Genomic DNA, 18,728 nt, shown 5'->3' with positions numbered 1-18,728 from the left:
AACTGTGAATCTACTGAAAGCCACTGAATTGTGTGCTGTAGGTGGGTGAATTGTATGGCATGTGAATTATGTCTCAAGGAAGCTGTTACAAAAAACAAAAACAAAACCCAAAAGAGAAATTCATAAACTGAGTTTAAAAGAACAGGTTTTTAAATTTTAAATATATTACCGTCTTAAACCAAAAGTCAACTTATAGATCACTTAATCCATGAGCTCAGGTCACAGGTCCACTTGAGCCACGTGTGGCCGTGGGCACAGGCTGAGCATGGAGCCCTGTCTGTTTGGGTTGGTCAGAAGGGGGTTCAGTGACACAGGGGGAGGAGGTGGGCACACCAGGGGGCTGTCCAGGGGTCTTTGGGGTGGAGCATGAGGGGTAGGGGGTGAGGACAGAGCCAGGGGCAGGGGAGGCTGTGCTGAAAGTTCCCACAGGGAGCAGTGACCTCCTGAAGTGAACTGAACTCCCAACGGAAACCTGGACAGTGCCCTCAACTCCGCTCCCACCAGTACACTCTTCCCGGGAAGTGGTCAGAACAGAGGTGGTCAGATGGATCCTCCCTCTTCTGCCTCTGATCCAAGGCCTCCGGCTCCTCCTTCCTCTCCCCACCACACCCCATACTGCTCTGCCAGTGACCTGACAGCTCTGCCCTCTGTTGAATGCTGCTCAGCACTTCCCCGACCTGGCGCCCTGGTGCTTGCCCTGCCACCTTCTCCATCTCTCCTTTGTCCTGCCCATGCAAGGTCCAGCACTCTGACTCTTTGGTTCTTTCCCAAGATGAGGAAGCGGGAGCAGGAGAGAAGGAAGGGCTCAGGCTCTGATGAGTTCTCCAGCTGGCCATCAGATGGTTCCAGGCCCCACATTCTACCACTGGCTTCACAGCCTTGATATGTGGAACTGACAGTTCAGTCAGGCTGTGCCAGACTGAGGTTCAGGCTCTGGGCAATGCTGGGCCAGGCCTCATGTCCATTTTATAGAGGGGAACACTGAGGATGGGAGAGCAAAGGAAGCCAGGAAGCCAGCTCAGCAATTGGCTGGACAGCATCTGGGCTGGGTCCACCCCGAGAGGCAGAGAAGGCCCACCATCCTTGAGCTCCCCAGTGGGAAGGAAACGCCAGCATGTGGTCAAGCACAAAGATGCCTTTATTGGTTCATGGATCCGACTGATGGGATGGGCTGGTGTGGAAGGACCACCTTTCCTCCTCTTCAGCAGGCTGGCTTCATCCCTTCTGTGCAGGGGCTGGGGCCAGGGGCTCTAAACTCGGACCCGTACAGTGAGGGCAGAGGGAAAGGGCCTCCCACAGCCCTGATTATGACCTCCTGTGGAGGACTCTGAGCCTGGTCCCACCCCCGCCTCCTGGGCTGTCCTCCAGGCCAGAGGGTGCTGTGGGAGGGACGTGGTTGGCGTGGGGGGACCAGTAGGCCCTCAAAGCAGCAGGGCAGCCAGAGCCTGCCCCAGAGGGCAGCACCCCAGCTTGCGTCTGCCAAGGTGGCTGCTAAGGCACAGTGGCTGGGTCATGTCCTGCTGCACAAGGCCAGAGATGTGCTGAGGACCCTGACCCTCTCAGGACGTGTGGCTGGCAGAACATAGCTACTTTTTCCGCCGGGGGGTCTGAGAACCGCTGCTGCCGTTGTCGGGGGCTGGGGTAGCCTGTGTGCTGGCAGCTCCCGAGTCCTTCTTGGAGGCAGACCTGTACTTCTCCTCCCTGGCCAGAGGGGAGGAGCGGGGGGGACGGGGGCCCAGCAGGACCTGCATGAACCTAATGGCCCCCAGTGTGACCAGGAGCCCCCAGAGCAGGGAGGGAGCCTCCAGGGGAGATAGCTGTTTCCGTACCCAATGGAGGGCCTGGGCCAGGGTGCTGCTGGAGCTGCGGGTCCGGGCCGGGCTCTTGTCCTGTGGGGGCAGGATTTTAAGGTCCACAGTGATAACTCCTGTGGGCGGGGGTCACCCCTGTGTCCTCCCCCAGCCTGACGCCTTCCCACCTCAAGGCCAAACTGCCTGAGCAGCGCGTCCAGCAACGGGTCCCCCAGGGACACGGGTGGGAAGAATTCCTCTACCCACTGGCGTCGCCACCACCGACTGCAACAGGACAGGGCATTCAGGTGGTGCCAGAGCCTGGGTCCCAGTGCCCGTGTGGTGCCCCAGCCTTACCCCTGCTCCCCAGGCTGCGAGAACCAGTACTTGTAGCGCTGGGCCCGCACGTAGGTGGGTGGCTGCTTGTGGAAGGGGTACTGGGCCACATCGTTCTGGAGGAGGCGGATGACTGCAGGGACAGGGGCTCAGGGAGAGCTGTTCCCTCAGCCCCGCCCCTCCCAGGTCCCGCCCGCCCGTCTGTGCTGCCTCACCTGGCTCTTTGCCCTGCAGCAGGCGGAGGACTAGGCTAGTGAACCAGGGGCTGTGCGTGTGTGGGCCCAGGGCTGCAAACCACATCTGCCAATCAAGGCGCGGCTGGTGGGGCACGATGAGGGGAGGTGGGCGGCTCACGTTCCCAGGCTTGTACATGAACTCGATCTCCTGCTGGGCAGTGCTGGGTTAGCACGGTCAGCTGAAACTGGGTCCCCGCTTCCACCTGCAGTGGGTTCCCACCGCCCTGGGGAGCCCTGGGGCACCCCAGGCAGGGGCCTGTAGAGGCATTCACCGTCCAGTGGTGCCCGTCATAGCTGCCCTCCAGCACCACCTCAGGCCGTCCACCCAGACCAGTCATCCGGCGGAAGAGGCCATAGGAGTTGGCCAGCTGCAGGTGCTCCACAGCGCCAAACAGGCGATGGGCCCCAGTCCAGAGGCGCCCATGGGTCGAGGGCTCCACGTAGGAGTACGGCACCTGGAAGCAGGTGGGCAGAGGCTCAGCACTGCCCCTCCAGTCCCCTCCCAACCTCCTCCCCCTGCCCCCTCTGAAGTGCTACCCACCAGGCTAATTGTGAACAAGGCCACTGTGGCAGTGCCAAAGATGGACAGCTGGACTGCAGCACAGAGCTTCCGCAGCCACCCTCGCACCTGGGTCCACCTTAGGGGCAGGGGACCAAAATGCAGTCAGGCCTGCCCTGCACAGCTCTACCCCACCCCCTTGGACCATATACCTCCAGAGGGCGGTCAGCAGTTCCCAGGTGAGGGAGGCCACCCCCAGCCACATAGTGGGCAGGGTCACCATCTTCAGCCACTGGGAGAACTGGTGGAAGGTGAAGGCTGTGGAAGTAAAGGGGTGTGAAGAGGGGTGGTCCGGCCCCTGCCCTCCGGCCCCCCAGTTGGCACTCACTGGTTCTGGAGCGAACGGTGTGCTTCTCCCAGTCTATCTCCAGGCCAAAGTAGTGCGCGGTGCCGTAGGCCAGCAGCGCATAAGTGGTCAATTCTAGCAGCCATGAGAGCATGGCCAGCAGAGCTTTGGGCCAGGCTGTAGGACAAGACAGTCACAGGTCAGCTGCGAAGAGAGAGAGTCTGCAGCCAGGGGGCTGGGGCTGAGCTAGAGCAGGGGTCACTTTGGGGGTGTGGGAGGGAAGGAGACACCCTGATGGGTGGCAGGGCAAGGATGGCTGGCTGTCCGGGACAGGCTGACACTCACAGGCGGGCGTCTTTCTGCGTTGGCTGTTGCGAGACTTGGCAGCCAGGTGCTTGTCGTCCAGGAGGGCAGTGGTGAGCACCAGAGTGAGCAGGTTGAAGAAGTTATAGTTGCCAGTGATGATAATTAGGACTTGCAGCAAGACCTGGGGGAGCGGCTGTACTCAGAGCTCCCGAGGGCCGCCCCCTTCCAGGGCCCTTCAGAGCCTGCTTCTGGGCCCCTCTGCATCCCCTGCCTAGGTCTCTCCTGAAGGCACCCGCCCCTCCTCACCACCCCCTGGCCTATCTTCTGTTCCCACTCCATCTGTCCTCAATCCCCTGCTCACGCCTTCCATGCTCCCCACCACCACCTGGAGAACACCAAGGCTCAGCGAGCCTCATGTAGCCCTTCCCCACCTGGCTCTGCCGACCTAAGACTGACATCCTCCAGTGAGGATGCAGGCTTGCCTCACGGGTACACCTTCCCACCCCAAGTTAACTTGTCCCTCTGTCCATGAGGCCTTTCTGAATGCTGGCAGCAGCCACCCAATCCCCAGTGGGATCCACTGAGCAGTACTGAAGAAGGCCATGCCCCGCCTGTCTTCCTGACGAGTGAGGCCCTCACCCACCTGGGAATAGAAGGCTGCCAAGCGCAGGCGGCGAACAGGAGCGAAGAACAGAGGAGGCACTGCGATCTCAATAAGGAAGGTGGCCACCACGCTGAGCTTGTGTAGCCAGACGGGCAGGTGGTGGGCAAACCAGGAGGCAGGTGTGGGCAGGCACTGCGTCTCGTAGTGGTAGGTGAGGGCTGCAGGTGATGGGTGGGTGGTCAGGGCTGGGCAGAGCCCCCAAGACTGCCCTATGTCTAGGCCAGGACCCTCACCAGTGAGCCCCCACCACGCGGGGCAACGGCTGGTCAGCTTGACCACACCCGAGGCAAACATGAGGCGAAACAGCAGCCAGCGCACGAGCCAGAAGGGGAGGCCTTCATGGGGCAAGGCCCCTGCCAGCGCCCCTTGGGGGGCCTGCTTGTAGTGGGGGTGCTGCCTCAGGGGGGCCACCAGCATGGCCAGGAAGCCAGTCTCCAGGAGCAGGGAATCCCTATGGGGAGAAGGAATAGCACAAAGGGCCGCTCCCCATCAAGTCTGCTCCCGAGAGGGTCCTCCCCAGAAAGGCAAACATACCCCGCTCCCACCCCACCCAGCCTGCTGAGCCCCACACCCAATAGTCACTCACCACTGGAAATAAAGAAACACCTGGCCCACCTGCAGGGAGAAGGGCTGTCAGGGAGCAGGGTGTGTGTGTCGTGGAGGCAGGCATGGCAGGGAGCGGGGTGGGGTGGAGGGTGGATGGGGCTGGAGTGAATTGGTGACAAGGGTTCCAGTGGTGCAGGGGGGCAGCTGGCACCTCCACTTGCCTGGCAGGCTGACAGGTAGGCGGCCCAGAGCACCAGGTAGATGAGGAGGTGGCGCAGCCGGCGCAGCAGCAGTGCGCCCAGGGCCAGCAGGGTGCCCAGCAGGCTCAACAGCTCCAGGCCCTGCGCTGTGTCCAGCCCCAGTGTCGGTGCCTCCCACAGCAGCGTCGGGGTCTCCCACAGCTGCTGCCAGCGTCCCTTGCCCTGTGGCCGCAGCATCCTCCGTGCAGGTAAGATGCCCTCAGCACCATAAAGCCCTGTGGGAGGGCATGTCAATGCCAGGCCCTGGACATTGACTTCAAAGACTGAACTCCCCCATCAGTCAGGGCCTGCAGACCACCCCCCAACCTAGGTTAAGACCTGCAGCCTCTACCCCCTCAGGACAAGACCTACAGACCCTCCAGACCCTTCCACCCAGGTCAGAACCTGTTGACCCCAGGCCAGGCCCCGCAGGCCTACCCGACTCCCCAGGTCAGGCTCTCCCCTGAGCAGAGCCCAGTTCCCCTCTCCTCCAGGTCAGAGCTTTATCACCTCTCTGCCCCACCAGCTCTGGGGCCACTCCCCTCAGGGTTCTGGCCTCCGCCCCAGGGCAGAACCCGGAACCCTGGGGGAAACGGACTATTGCACACCCTCCTACCCTCCATAGCCCAGGCACGCAGGAAACGAACCGCAGCCGCTACCCCATGCATCCAGGCCCAACCTCACTCCCGCGCCCAGAGAGTGAGTGTCGGGTGGGGAGATGAGAGGGCACAGGGCACGTGTTGGCGGGTGTCCCTCACCCGGGATCTGCGTGTAGAGGGAAGCGAAGGCGAACATAAAGACGGCGGCCACGCCCTGGAGGAAAAGCTGCCGAGGGAGCCGGGAACCCGCCATGTCCGCTACGCGGCCGGCTGGACGAGAGCCCGCGGGTCCGCCCGCCCGCTCGCCCGCCAGCCACCCAGCCAGCCAGCGGCAACAGCAAGCCCCGCCCCCGGAACGCCCCCGCCCCTGGTCTCGCCCCCGTCCCGACCCCGCCTCCAGCGCTCCCCGCGGCCCTTCCGGCGCCAGCTCTGGCCACACTACGTCATAGATGTGCGCGCGGCGCCGCGTTACGTTTCTTCCTGGGCGGGAACAGCAAAATGGCGCCAGAACTAGTGGCGGGCTGAAGGCACTGGCTCCCCTCCAAGCCGGCCCTGCGGTCCCAGAGCCGCCCCGGCCCCGGCCCCTCCCGGACATGGAGGACGTGGAGGCGCGCTTCGCCCACCTCCTGCAGCCCATCCGCGACCTCACCAAGAACTGGGAGGTGGACGTGGCGGCCCAGCTGGGCGAATATCTGGAGGAGGTGAGGGCAGCCCCGGGGAGTGGCGCGGGCCGGGAGCGCCGGGCCGGGGGCTGCTGGGCGGCCCTGCTGCCTCCTCGTCTGTGTCCATCCAGCGCTTTGGCCTCACTTGTCCTCAGGCTCGTTTCTTTTTTCCGCACCTCCATCTCTGCCTCCCGAAATCGCCCCTTATTAAATTAGCCTGGGGCCGTCATTACAGGTCGTTACCTATAAGTGAGCCTTGAGGTTGATTTAGTAAGGGGCGACTAGCGTTTTTTTTTGATGTGTTGGAATAGACTAGAATATGTATCCTTGTTTGGGTGTTTGAGAGCTCTGGATCACGATTAAGAGGGATTTCTTATCTTGGATTTTCAAACCACTTTCAAGCTACTGCCGTGTTCCATCCCGTCAGCATTTAATCTTTCTTCCATATTTGACAGTTCTGTCTAGACCTCGCTAAGGAGCTGTCCGCTCCGTTTTTGCGCTTCACTTTTCCTCAGCCCACTTGGACTGCCTCTATCTTGATCGATAATGATCTCCATCCTACCAAAACCAAGGGACACTAGAAGTTGCATCTTATTCAATTCAGCAGCATTTGTTGGGTTGGCCACTCCCTCCTTCTTGAAACAAGTTTTGATGTTCTGATTTTCTTCTAATTTCATTGCCTACTTTTTCTCTCCTATCCAATCTCTAAATGTTGAGCTCCTCCAGGTGAGGCCTGTGCCACCTCCTTACACATTTCCACTAAACTAATCCTGTTTATTTCCTTGATTTTAAAGGACAACTCCCAGATTTATATCTCCATCCCAGATTTCTTCTCTGAATCTACTTCGTGTATCCAGCTGCTCACTTGACATTCCACTTAGATGTCTCACAAACATCTCAGATTTAATATATTTAAAGTGGAGCTCTTTATTTTCCTGCTCAAATCTTAGTTTTCCTGATCTCAGTAAATGGCACCACCGTTCAGCCAGAGGTGAAAGCTAAGAGCCATTCTAGGGGAACCCCATACTCCACACCCAGTTCATCCATGAATTTCACTTGAATTCATCTGTTCTCCACTTTCTCTGGTCCAGGCCACCATCTGGCTCTGATTCATGTAAGCTCCTCCTGGGCTCCCTACTGCTGTTTTTGGCCCCATCCAATTCATGCTCAACACAGCAGCAAGTGTGACTCTTAAAAATTAAAATCAGGCTGCAGCACTGCCCTACCTAAAACCCTGTTAATGGCTTTCCATTGTTCTCAGAATAAAATCCAAACTTTCTTCTCTGAATCTGGCCCTGCTTACAGATTTGGCCTTGTCTCGGGCTCTTCTCCACCTGTTCCCTCCATCCAGTCAACCTATAACACTTAAGCTCATTCTTGGCTGAGGGTCTTTATGTTTTCTGCTCCCACTGGGGAATATTCTTCGCCCAGTTCTTTTTATGACTAATTCTTTCTCGTTCTTTATGTCTCACTTTAAATGTCAGCTGACCACCCTGCCTAAAATAGTTCTCGTTGGGGCCGGCCTGGTAGCACAGCACTTAACTGCGCACATTCTGCTTCCACGGCCCGGGGTTCACCATTTCGGATCCCAGGTGCAGATCCCGGGTGCGGACATGGCACCGCTTGGCAAGCTATGCTGTGGTAGGCGTCCCACATATAAAGTAGAGGAAGATGGGCACGGATGTTAGCTCAGGGCCAGTCTTCATTAGCAAAAAGAGGAGGATTGGCAGCAGTTAGCTCAGGGCTAATCTTCCTCAAAAAAAAAAAATAAAAAAAAAAAAATAAAATAAAATAGTTCTCATTGTCGTAGTACCTTATGTACTTTACAGTGTCTTTACAGCTATTCTTTACCTTGTTTACTTGTTCATGGTCTCAACCTAGAATGTAAATTCTACGATGGTAGGGACCATGTTTATGGTCTCTTCCCTTTGCTTAATAGAGTGCCCAGCACATAGTTGGTGCCAAATAAGTGTGTGTCAAATGAACACTTGATCTGATGGTTGACTTCTGCTTGGACACAATCTGCTGAGGAAATGCAGAGTACTGTGCTGGGTGGGACTACTATGGATTCAGGTTTTCACCTCAAGCGGGGTCCTTAGGGATGCCTGGTAAGTCGGCTTCCTACCTTGGTCAGCTCCCCTCCTGCTTCATATGTCTTTTCTGCCCCCTGAAGTCCTGATTTCCCTGTGTCTAGTTTTGTCTTTGTCTTTTCATTTTCCACACAGCTACCAGCATGTTCTTTTTTTAACACGTCATGTTACTATCCTCTCATCCATTTATTTATTCTTGTTGTTGAGTGTCTGTTGTGTGCCAAGAACCATGCTAAACCTGAGAAAAGGGGGCTGGCCCCGTGGCGGAGGAGTTAAGTTCGTGCGCTCCACTTTGGCGGCCCTGGTTCGCTGGTTCAGATCTTGGGCGCAGACATGGCACCGCTCGTCAGGCCACGCTGAGGCGGTGTCCCACAGGCCACAACTAGAGGGACCCACAGCTAAAATATACAACTATGTACTGGGGGGATTTGGGGAGAAAAAGCAGGGGAAAAAAAAGAAGATTGGCAACAGTTGTTAGCTCAGGCCAATCTTTAGGAAAAACAAAACAAAACAAACCTGAGAAAATAGTAGCAAGCAAACACAATAGTCCCTGCTTTACTCTTGTGGGGAGATGGATAAGGCAGTAACCGCATGGAGTTGTAATAAATATCACACATTCGGTGCTTACTCATGCTAACTGCTGTTTTATGTGCTTTAGACATATAAACTCATTTAATCTTCACAAAAGCCCTACTAATACAAGTTTTAGTTCTACAGAGAGGTTAAGTGACATGCTCGGAGTCCTAGCTAGTAGGTGGCAGAGCAGAGCCCACCCTCACCACCGTGTGTACCTTTGTGTAATCACAAACTGATGAGAGGTTTGGAAGATAAGTTGAGGGTTCCGTGAAGAGTTTGAGTAGAGGACCTAACTTTGTTTGGGATGGAAGGAGTTGCATAGTCACAGGCAATGTTCCAGGTGGAGAGAACACAGTGTTCCAATGTTCCGAGGTGGGAAAACACTTAGTTCAATGGAGGACCTGGAAGTAGGCCTGTGTACCGCTGTGCAGTGAGCAGGGGAGAGCGAGCAGCTGGAAAGGGAAGCTGGTCAGCACGGGAGGCTCTGTTTAGGATTTTGAGTTCCTTACTGAGAGGGACAGAAAGCCATTAGGGCTCTGAGTGGAGTGATGTAATGCAATGTATGTCTTAAGACAAGCATTGGCTGATGTGTGAAGAGTAGACTGGAGGGAAGTGAAGGGCGGAAAGAACCCAGTTTGCAGAGGTCCAGGCAAGAGGTGAGGCTGGCTGAGCGGGAGCGGCAGGCACCGAGGAGAGGAGCAGGCAGTCAAGTCAAGGTGGAGCATGGAATTGGCAGGGAACTGGGTGTGGATTCAATGGGGGAGGGTAAGGAAGGCAGGAAGTTGCTAAGACTGCTGGGTTTCTGGTTTGGGGGCTGAGTTCAGGGTGGACTGGTTCAATAGGAATTTCGGTTAAGACATCCAAATGGTGTTTGAAGAAGGCCTTTACTTTCCATCTGCTTGGAACACCCGCCCCCAACTGTGCCCAGTGTGAACTCTTCTGCAGTCTTCCGGGGACACGCCTCAGGCTCCTTGACACCGTTAGGGTGGCCATGTCTCACTGTTTGAGTCTCTCCTCCCTCTGTGGACTGAGCGGCATTAGGGTAATTCCAGCCTTTAGCCAAGCACCTGATACTGGCATCCAACGGACATCTGATGGACAAACGAAGTGGTGACGTCAGAGCTAAGAGCTAAGCCAGAAAGATGGGCAGATGCTCCCGAGGCAGACGAAGGGAGCAGCATCTTAGGAAGAACAACCATGCACACCAAGGCAGTTAGCAGACACAGGATTCAACTGTTCAGGAAAACGAGTATTATGCAAACTCGTCCAAAGCTGGGGTGTGCTGGGGAGCGAGGTGAGATGTCAGGCACTGTGGTGGCACAAAGACGAGGGAGAGTTTGGGAGGATGCCATTTCTACTAATTCCTGAAGGAGAGAGGGAATGTGTGAGGCCAGTAGGGGAGGGAAAGGAACCAGGAGCACGACAGCCTGAGATAGTGCGGAGCACTCCAGACATATGTGAAGGGCTTTGCCTGAAAGGAGGGCATATGAAGGAGAGGGAGGCTGAGCCACCCAGGCCCTGAGCTAGACAGGTGGCCCTTCTCTTCAATGACACTCTCAGCCTAGTCTGGCTCACCCACTGCCAGGACCTCACCCTCCATTCGCCTTCTAATGACACACAAATGCATGCTCCAAGTGGGACCTCATGTCTAAGCTCAAACCCACACGTCCAACTGCCTTCTTCAAACACCATTTGGATGTCTTAACCGAAATTCCTATTGAACATATGGCATATGGTCACTGGATGTTGACATTTACGAGGTTATAGGAGCTCAGGCTCTCGGGGGTTGGGGGTTGCAGAGGAAGGAGGAGGACTCCCTTGGAAGTGTTTCCTGAGTTTTCTGCTCAAAGGATCAAGAGCCCTGCATTTTGTTTCTGTCTTCCCCACCCCTGAGGCTCCCCTTTCCTTCTTCAGAGTGAGGGATCTTCCTGCCAGAGTCTGAGTTGGCCCTGACTTGGATGGACGCAGTGTGGAGTGCCTCCAGCACCTCCAGAAAGGAGCTCCTGCTTCCAAAACTCTAGGTCTCAGAGGTTACAGGAAACAGGGGAAATCAGAAAGACTTGTCTTTCCCCTCTAAAAAAAAAATGGATAGCCAGTGAGCCTCAAGCAGAGCCAGAGCTGTTAGTCTGAGGAGCTGCTCGTGGTGACCAGGCACCCAGGGTCAGAGGCACTGGGAGGAGGGGGCATGTTGGGTGGGCTGCCCTGGGAGTAGTGTGCACAGACTCGGCTTCCCACTGCCCTGGTGTTGTGTCTTGCAGCTGGACCAGATCTGCATTTCTTTTGACGAAGGCAAAACTACAATGAACTTCATTGAGGCAGCGCTGTTGATCCAGGGCTCCGCCTGTGTCTACAGTAAGAAGGTGGGCCCCGCTGGGCTGCTGGTCTTGCGTTTTAGTGTCGAGCGGGACTGAGGTCCGCTGTCCTGCTGGGGCAGGCACAGGCTCACCTGCCTCTGACCTGCCTCGCCAGTGCCTCCCATCTCCTCCCATCTCCTCCCCTGATTCCTCATCACCTCTATCACTGAAGAACAAGCTTGGATTTAAAATTGTCGACTTGCTGCTAAACACTCGACAATGTACAGGGGCGCCCCATGCAGCAAAGAATTGTCCTGTCCAGAGTGTCAGTAGTCCCACAGTCGAGAAACCTGTGGTAGAGTAAGAGGAAAAGCAGAATGAACACCTGAGGAAAACCAATATTTAGGAAGTGCTCACAAGGAAAAGTCAGAGGGAGATAAGTGGAGAAGACATCCTGTCATGGACATCAGAGCAGTAGAGAATTTCAGGAGGGAGAAAAGAGACCAGAAATATTGAATTCAGTGAATTGGACCCATACAATAAGGATTTTCAGGTTTCCACTGGGTCTGCAATTAGAAGGTCACCCGGGATTCTGGTGATAAGGGGGCCAGACTCCAGTAGGCAGGAGAGTGACGGGAGATGGTAAGGCGCACAGAGGAAACCTGGGCTCCTGTTGAGAAACTTCACTGAGAAAGGCGGGAGAGAGATCGGCCTCAACCTAGGCTGATTAAGTCGGAACCCCTGGGGGCCCAGGTATTGGGATTTCTTAAAATATCCTCAGTGACAGCCAGGACTAAAAACCCTGGAGGTGAAGCAGGGGCAGAGAGATGAAACAAAATCCCAGAAGAAATAGGTGGGGTAGGTCTGGAGCATGGGCTGGTGAGCTTTCCTTGAAAAAAAAGACCTCATCTCAGGAGAAGAGGGAGAAATAAATATTGATATAGTGAAGTTGGGCACAGGGATTTGGGCAGTTCATGCCTAAGGCCCCAATTTTCATAATGGAGAATATAAGTCAGCTACTGAGAATCAGCTACTGGATGGGAAATTTGGAGAATGAAATTTGGCGAAAGTTCAAAGTATTTGCTGAGGGGAATGCAAAAGACTAGTCGAAAGCCTCGATAGTCTAATGGAGATTAAATGTACCTTACTATTTGCAAGGGCACCAGCAGGTACATTGATGTGATTTCCCTCCACTGGTGCTTAGCTATCCTCTAGTGGAGGAGCAAGGAAAAGTGGGCCACAGCACTGATCCCAGATTGGCGGTTTAGTGAGTGGGAGAGAAATCAAAGGTGCACAGGAGGTGAGAGTTTTGAAGAACTGTATTGAGGAGCTCGATAATGGGGTCCAAACCAGAAAGAGAAGGGAAAGTAGCTGGCACAGGGATTGACCTCTGGGCACCATAAGTTATTAAGACAGTCTACGATTTCATTGGTTTTTGTCCTAGATAATCCCATTAAATTGGATTCCTATGTCCTGCATTTGTCCTAAGAAGGAATGTCTGCAACTAACTTTGAAAGCACAAAACATAAGGTGAACTAATAGACGAATAGATGGATGGATATGTGATAAAGCAAGCGCACCAAGGTGTTAATAGGGAGGTCTGGAGGGTGTGTGAGAGTGTAGGCTCTAGGTCACTACTGTCCAGTGGGACTTTCTGAGGTGATGGAAAAGATATGGTAACTACTACCTACATGTGGCTTCTGTGCCCTTGAAATGTGGCCAGTGTGACTGAGGAGTTTTGAATTATATTAACTTTTAATTTAAACTTAAGTTGATAGAGCCACACGTGGCTGCCATATTCGATAGGGCAGCACCAGGTTCCTGTATCCCTGGGTGCCCGTCCTAGACCCACCACTGCTCCACGTTACTTTATTTCTCTGTCAGTTTATTCTCATAAAATGAGAACAGCAATGGTTCCTAATTCAGATGAATTAAGTGAGGTGAAGCAGGAAGCACAGTCCTGTATATGTGGCCAACACTTAAAAAAGTTAATGTTTATTATTTCTACTAAATGGGATCCAAGTGATCAGGGGCCACCGTTTTGCTCCTTGTATGCAGTGTCCGGTGCAGAGCCCCATATGGGAAACAAACACAATAAACATTTGTTGCGTGCAAAAAAAGGCAGGGCCAAAGAGAGAGGGTTCCCTGTGCTCTTGGGCGCCATCGCCCCAAGGGAATAGCCTGAGCAGCTGTGTACACCCTGCTGGTGGGTGTTTGGTCAGCATCTTGAAAATCCTGACCCTCACTCTAAGAATGGGCCCTTTTCTCTGGAGGAGATTGCGAGCCCCAGCGGTTGTGGCTGGAGCTGTGATAGAGCAGCAGAGACTCACAGGGGCTCCCGGAGATGGGGTGGCAGTGGGTTGAGCCTGTAGAAAGGAAAAGAGCTGGTGAGGGGTGCTGGGTGGGAGCAGCACGGACACAGGCCACACGCAGGCTCATGTGGGAGCAGCAAAGGCAGTGCAGGGCTGCCTGAGCGCAGGCGGGATGCCGCTGTGTGAAGGGGCCCACCTGCTGCCGTTTGGAGTGGGGTGCGGAGGGGGAGGTTAGAGTGATTCTGGTGAGACATACTAGCGTCACTGGAGAAGTATTTTTGGCAGCCAGGTTGGCAGGACTTGTGCTGGAGATTGTGGATGCTGGTTTGGAAGGCTCTGTGGAGGGCCCTGGAGCATGGCGGTGGACCCCTCCTGTCTGTCTCCTCACCGTCTGTGTCTGGTTGCCAGGTGGAATACCTCTACTCGCTGGTCTACCAGGCTCTCGATTTCATCTCTGGCAAGAAGTGAGTACTGGAGGCACAACCAAGAGGTGGAGGCCTGTGTGTCTGCCCTTCATGCGGCTCGGGAGGCCCCTGCAACCTCCCGGGAGGCCCACACATTGATTCTCTCTTAGGCGGGCCAAGCAGCTCTCCTCAGTGCGGGAAGATGGGGCCAGTGGGGACGCCAGCTCCAGGGCCCCCCAGGAGGTGGAGGATGAGGTGAGGTTTCTTGGGGACGTGACTGCTACCTACTATGCACTTGCCGAGCGTCACAGCTGAGCCCTCACTGTCTTCCCACAGTTCCTGTCACTGGATGACCTCCCTGACTCCCGTGCTAATGTGGATCTGAGGAATGACCAGGCCTCCAGTGTGAGTGCCCCTCCTCCTGCAGTGGGGGCCGCATTTAGCTGATGGGGGTGTTGGAAGGTGTCATCTCATATGGGTTCCCCACCTGGAACCCGGAGGACCCATGGCTCACCCCTCTCGGCCTCTGTGCAGGAGGTCCTCATTGTCCCCCTCCTGCCCATGGCCCTGGTAGCCCCTGATGAGGTGGAGAAGAACGAGAGCCCCTTGTACAGGTACAGGTCTGAGGCTGGTGGGGGTGGGGGAGGCCTGCCTGGGAAACGTCTCTACAGAGAATGTTTTTGCCAGCACAGCTGTCATGGGGAGGTCCTGGCCAGCCGGAAGGATTTCAGGATGAATACATGCACCCCCCACCCCAGAGGAGCCTTCATGTTGGAGCCTGTGGGCATGTCCCCCATGGAGACGCTGCTGCTGAGGAACCAGAAGGGTGAGGGCTTGGAGGTGGGGGGCTTGGTGGGAAGGAAGGGTCTACCAGGCTGGGCTTCTTGTCCGGTCCCCTGTGCTGCCAGCTCTGGCCCCATGAGCTCCTCCCTCCTCAGGCACCAGCTGAGGACGGGTCTGCTGGAGTTTGTCCCCTTGCCCTGTCTACCTGCAGCTGGCTCAGTCCCAGGGTGCCCGAGTCCTGTGCCAGGGCTCTGTTCTCCCTCCCCAGCCTTGGTTCTGCTAGACCCTTGGGAGGGGCCCTCCAGGGGTGCTGGGCTGACTCTTTCCAATTCTTCATCTATCCCAGAGGCCGAGAGGGCTGAGGAGCAGCCAGTGGAAGTCTCTGTGTGCAGCAGTCCCGTCCCTGCGCCCAGCATCTCCCAGGAGCCAGGTGCCTGTGTGTGTGTGGGAGGGCTCGGGGGATGACTGGGCTCTGCATGGAGCTGTGCTTGGCCACCCCAGCCTGCCTGCCCCCCTGTGGTCTGTGGTGGGGTGAAGCCTTGGAGCTGGCTCCTCTGCACCCAGGCCTTGCCCCCCAACCTCAGCCCAATGTGCTGTTGGTTCAGTGACCACCCTCTGACCATTTCCTGGCCTCTGAGGTTTGGACCTACCCTGTCTTCTATGGGCAGTGTGGTGGGGAGAGTGTAAAACACCCTGCTATGTTTTCTGGGTCTCACACATGAAGCTGGGAGAGGGAATGGCCTCTCGGGTGTTGGCCAAGGGCAGCCTGGCTCTTTGCCCTGGAGGTGCGGGCCCCCCATCTGCTGTCTTGTCTTTGGGCTCCTCTGGGCTGACCAGTCTCTTCTTCCCTGCCCAGGCACCTCTCCAGGAGGACCAATGCTCAGAGGTGGGGGTGAGGATGAGGATGCAGAGGGGGCAGCAGAACTCCCTGAGGCCATGGTCCCCGAGGTCCCTCTGGAGCCCCAGGAGCCCAGGATCCTGCAGCAGGTGGGACCTACATTGAGGCCTGCAAAGCTCGAGCTATCAGCTGGGCGAGCCCTGGCTCTGGGGCAGCCACACTTGACACAGCAAAGGCAGGCCCGCTGGTCTTAGCCGCTCCTCTCTGGTCCTTACACACCAGGGCAGTGGGCGTGTCCTCCAGCCAGCCCTGGCCCTGGCCCTGCACCAAGCCCTTTGGGCAGCATCCTCCACATCCCTTTCCTCTCCGAGCAGAGCAGCCACGCCTTCTCTGAGGGGTGGGCTGGTGTTCAAGGGTCTGAGGCTCTTGTGCTCCCGGCTGCTCCCCAGGATGGCAGCAGTGGACAAAGCCGGCTTCTGAGGTCAGGCGGCGGGGGCAGGCCTGGAGGCCTTTGCTGCCTCTGACCTGCAGATTGGCTCTGTGCTCCAGCCTAGAGCTAAGAAGTCTTGTTATCTATTTAAAAAAACCTGATGCCTACAGGAAAAAACAGCAGCATTTGTTAATTTTGGTTGGTTTACACATGGATGTTTATCATATTATTGTTCTTTTTTTGTATCTTTTAAAGAAAAAAAGAGTAACCCCATGACCACTAGTTTACTAATTTGTATGTTCTCCTAAAACTTTTCCTAGAATTTTTGTTTTACTTTTTAGTCCTTGAACTATTTGAACTTCCAGTCCCCAGAGAGGGTCCCTACAGGGTTCATGGCAGTGACCCCAGAGCGGAGCTGGTGGGGTTCCCTGGGCCCTGACTGAAGGAGGAGAGGGGAATCTGGGGCCATTTCTTTGCAGAGTGCCGCCCAGCCTGGAAGGTGCCTGTTGCGGGAGCGGCGGGAGGCCCTGGAGCCTGCATCCCGGCTGAAGGTGATGCAGCCCACAACCCACCCCTTCACTCCTGCCAGCTTTCAGAGCCTCAGAGGCCCTAGGTCCTAGTGCGAGGCCCTTCGCTGGCTCTTGAGAAATCTTCCTTCCCCAGAAATTGAATCCCCTCATCCACAGCTCTGGGGTACCTCTCCCTTGTGTCATCCTCAGACCCTGGCTGGAGTGTGGCCAACCTCTCCCTGCTGTCACTGTGCTCAGCGTCTGGGCTTTGAGGGGAGGGTGCACGTACCCCACCCTCTCTCAGGGTCTGCTTGTGCTCTGTGCTCAGGAGACCCCAGACCCCTGGCAGAGCCTGGACCCCTTTGACTCCCTGGACACAAAGCCTTTCAAGAAAGGTAATTTGGTGGAGGAGGTACAGCTACTTAGGTGTCTGGCTGGGTTCGCTGGGGCACGAGTGGTGGGTGGGGGTGGGGCTGTGCTCCCTCATATGATCGCTCCTGGGAGACATGGGCTGCACCTGTGCTCCGACAGTCCGTTTGCCCCCAGGTAGGCCCTACTCTGTGCCCCACTGTGTGGAGGAGGCTCCAGGACAGAAGCGTAAGAGGAAGGGTGCTGCCAAGCCGCAGGACTTCCACCAGTGGTACCTGGCTACTTGTGAGTGGTGGGCTGGGGCTGCGCCAGGGCTGAGGGTCCAGATGTGGCCTACAGGGACTTGGCTTGGCTCCTGCTGACCACATTCTCTTGCAGATGCTGACCACACTGACGGCAGGAGGCCCCGGCGGAAGGGCCCATCCTTTGCAGGTGAGGCCAAGGCCCTGCGTGGGCTCTGCTGAGGCGTGACAGTGCCACACTCTACTGCCCACCTCCCCTCAGCCTGGGGATGCCCCAGGCCCTCTGTGGCTTGGGATGGGCTTGGGCAGCATGTGGGGGTCCCTCTCACAAGGCCTTTTTGTGCAGATATGGAGGTCTTGTACTGGCAGCATGTGAGGGAGCAATTGGAGACCCTCCGGAAGCTGCAGAGGAGGGAGGTGAGTACCAGCCATTGTCTGGACCCCACGTGGCCCCTAGCGGGAGACAGCCCTGTCCCTCACAGATTCTCTCTGCACAGATGGCTGAGCGGTGGCTGCCGAGGGCTGAGGAAGGACTGTGGCCTGAGGAGGAGGACCGCCTCGAGGATTCCCTGGAGGACCTGGAGGCAGCAGGTGGGGCCTACTGGGGCAGGCCAGGGTGAGGGCTTAGCGCCTGCTGCCAGCTGACCTGCCTCCTGCTGGGGTCTCTCCATCTCCCAGTAGATGAGTTTCTAGAGCCCGAGGAGTATGCAGAGCCTGAAAGAGAAGAGCCCAGGGAAGCTGCAGACCTGGGTAGGTCTGGGATGGGCTGCTCGCCAGGGGGCCATGAGGACCCGGAGGGAGGAGAGGGTTTGGCCCACAGCCACAGCAGCTCACAGCTGCCCCCTTCCAGAAGCAGAGGCCATGCCGGCGACCCTGACCTATGAGGAGCTGGTCCGAAAGAATGTGGTAGGCCTGGGTCAGAGCGGGCGGGGAGCTGGGGTGGGGGTGGGGGGCTGGCACAGAAAGCGGTAGCCCTGGTCCTTCCCTAGGAACTCTTCATCACCACTTCTCAGAAGTTCGTCCAGGAGTCAGAGCTGACCCAGCGCATCAGGGACTGGGAGGATACCATCCAGCCCCTGCTCCAGGAACAGGTGAGGTGGGGTGGGCCGGGCTTCTGGTTGAGAATGGGAGCCTCCCCATAGGCCTGCCCCAGGACCTTGCTCCTCCTCCTCGCAGGAGCAGCATGTGCCCTTTGACATCCACACCTATGGGGACCAGGTGGTCTCAAGGTTTAGCCAGCTCAATCAGTGGTGTCCCTTTGCGGAGCTGGTGGCTGGCCAGCCTGCCTTCGAGGTGTGTCGCTCCATGCTGGCCTCCCTGCAACTGGTAAGTGGCCCAGGGAGCCTGGGAGGGAAGCAGTCCCTGGACTCTGCTGATGCCTTGTTCCTACAGGCCAATGATTACACGGTGGAAATCACCCAGCAGCCAGGGCTGGAGGAGGCCGTGGACACCATGTCCCTGAGACTGCTCACACACCAGCGGGCCCACACGCGCTTCCAGACCTATGCTGCCCCCTCCATGGCCCAGCCCTGAATCGGGAGCACTGAGCCTGGGGGGTGGGCCCTGGAGCCCTGTCCCGTAGGCTTCTGGGCATGTCTGCTCACCTTTGCTTCCTGGCTGGCCCAGCCTAATAAAGTGGTGTTACCATTCCACTTGCC

General features: G+C 56.6%; 2 protein-coding genes across 11 annotated transcripts; one reads left to right on the top strand and one right to left on the bottom strand.

The window, feature by feature from the left end:
- Positions 1-1,117: 1,117 nt before the first annotated feature.
- Positions 1,118-5,931, bottom strand: LMF2 (lipase maturation factor 2). Of its 3 annotated transcripts, none has more exons than XM_070506639.1 (14): positions 5,721-5,931; positions 4,945-5,198; positions 4,764-4,792; positions 4,411-4,628; positions 4,157-4,335; positions 3,553-3,694; positions 3,250-3,384; positions 3,074-3,179; positions 2,904-3,000; positions 2,635-2,817; positions 2,342-2,510; positions 2,148-2,259; positions 1,979-2,075; positions 1,118-1,889 (listed from the first exon to the last, which is right to left on the bottom strand). In XM_070506639.1, the coding sequence occupies exons 1-14, from the start codon at positions 5,812-5,814 to the stop codon at positions 1,587-1,589; spliced, it is 2,118 nt and encodes a 705-aa protein (XP_070362740.1). In that variant the 5' UTR covers positions 5,815-5,931; the 3' UTR covers positions 1,118-1,586. The 3 variants fall into 3 exon arrangements, with proteins under 3 accessions (XP_070362740.1, XP_070362741.1, XP_070362742.1); XM_070506640.1 differs by having other exon boundaries at positions 5,579-5,777; XM_070506641.1 differs by lacking the exon at positions 4,764-4,792 and having other exon boundaries at positions 5,721-5,860.
- Positions 5,932-6,008: 77 nt separating this feature from the next.
- Positions 6,009-18,722, top strand: NCAPH2 (non-SMC condensin II complex subunit H2). Of its 8 annotated transcripts, none has more exons than XM_070506644.1 (20): positions 6,009-6,262; positions 11,148-11,249; positions 13,904-13,959; positions 14,070-14,154; positions 14,236-14,304; positions 14,434-14,513; positions 14,592-14,725; positions 15,029-15,112; positions 15,539-15,669; positions 16,430-16,501; positions 16,788-16,854; positions 17,006-17,113; positions 17,207-17,260; positions 17,417-17,487; positions 17,568-17,661; positions 17,752-17,820; positions 17,924-17,976; positions 18,060-18,161; positions 18,247-18,396; positions 18,463-18,722. In XM_070506644.1, exons 1-20 carry the CDS (start codon positions 6,011-6,013, stop codon positions 18,601-18,603), a joined length of 1,974 nt encoding a protein of 657 aa, XP_070362745.1. In that variant the 5' UTR covers positions 6,009-6,010; the 3' UTR covers positions 18,604-18,722. The 8 variants fall into 8 exon arrangements, with proteins under 8 accessions (XP_070362745.1, XP_014720026.2, XP_070362744.1 ...); XM_014864540.3 differs by having other exon boundaries at positions 17,921-17,976; XM_070506643.1 differs by having other exon boundaries at positions 17,749-17,820.
- The last annotated feature ends 6 nt before the right edge of the window (positions 18,723-18,728 follow it).

The sequence above is a fragment of the Equus asinus genome, chromosome 4, assembly GCF_041296235.1.
Source record: "Equus asinus isolate D_3611 breed Donkey chromosome 4, EquAss-T2T_v2, whole genome shotgun sequence".
In the NCBI taxonomy this organism is placed as follows: Eukaryota; Metazoa; Chordata; class Mammalia; order Perissodactyla; family Equidae; genus Equus; species Equus asinus.
Note: the sequence above shows the minus strand (reverse complement) of the source record. Positions and strands in the feature narration are given on the sequence as shown.

What these genes read in the sequence shown, in the direction of transcription:
- LMF2 (XM_070506639.1), bottom strand. Translation starts at nt 5,814, where the DNA reads ATGGCGGGTTCCCGGCTCCCTCGGCAGCTTTTCCTCCAGGGCGTGGCC. An exon ending in GTGTTTCTTTATTTCCAGTG is followed by an intron (nt 4,629 to 4,763) that starts GTGAGTGACTAT and finishes TTCTCCCCATAG; the next exon opens with GGATTCCCTGCTCCTGGAGA. An exon ending in CCTTGTTCACAATTAGCCTG is followed by an intron (nt 2,818 to 2,903) that starts GTGGGTAGCACT and finishes ACCTGCTTCCAG; the next exon opens with GTGCCGTACTCCTACGTGGA.
- NCAPH2 (XM_044777095.2), top strand. Translation starts at nt 6,011, where the DNA reads ATGTGCGCGCGGCGCCGCGTTACGTTTCTTCCTGGGCGGGAACAGCAA. An exon ending in CCTGTGTCTACAGTAAGAAG is followed by an intron (nt 11,250 to 13,780) that starts GTGGGCCCCGCT and finishes TATTTTTGGCAG; the next exon opens with CCAGGTTGGCAGGACTTGTG. An exon ending in GAAGGGCCCATCCTTTGCAG is followed by an intron (nt 17,261 to 17,416) that starts GTGAGGCCAAGG and finishes CTTTTTGTGCAG; the next exon opens with ATATGGAGGTCTTGTACTGG.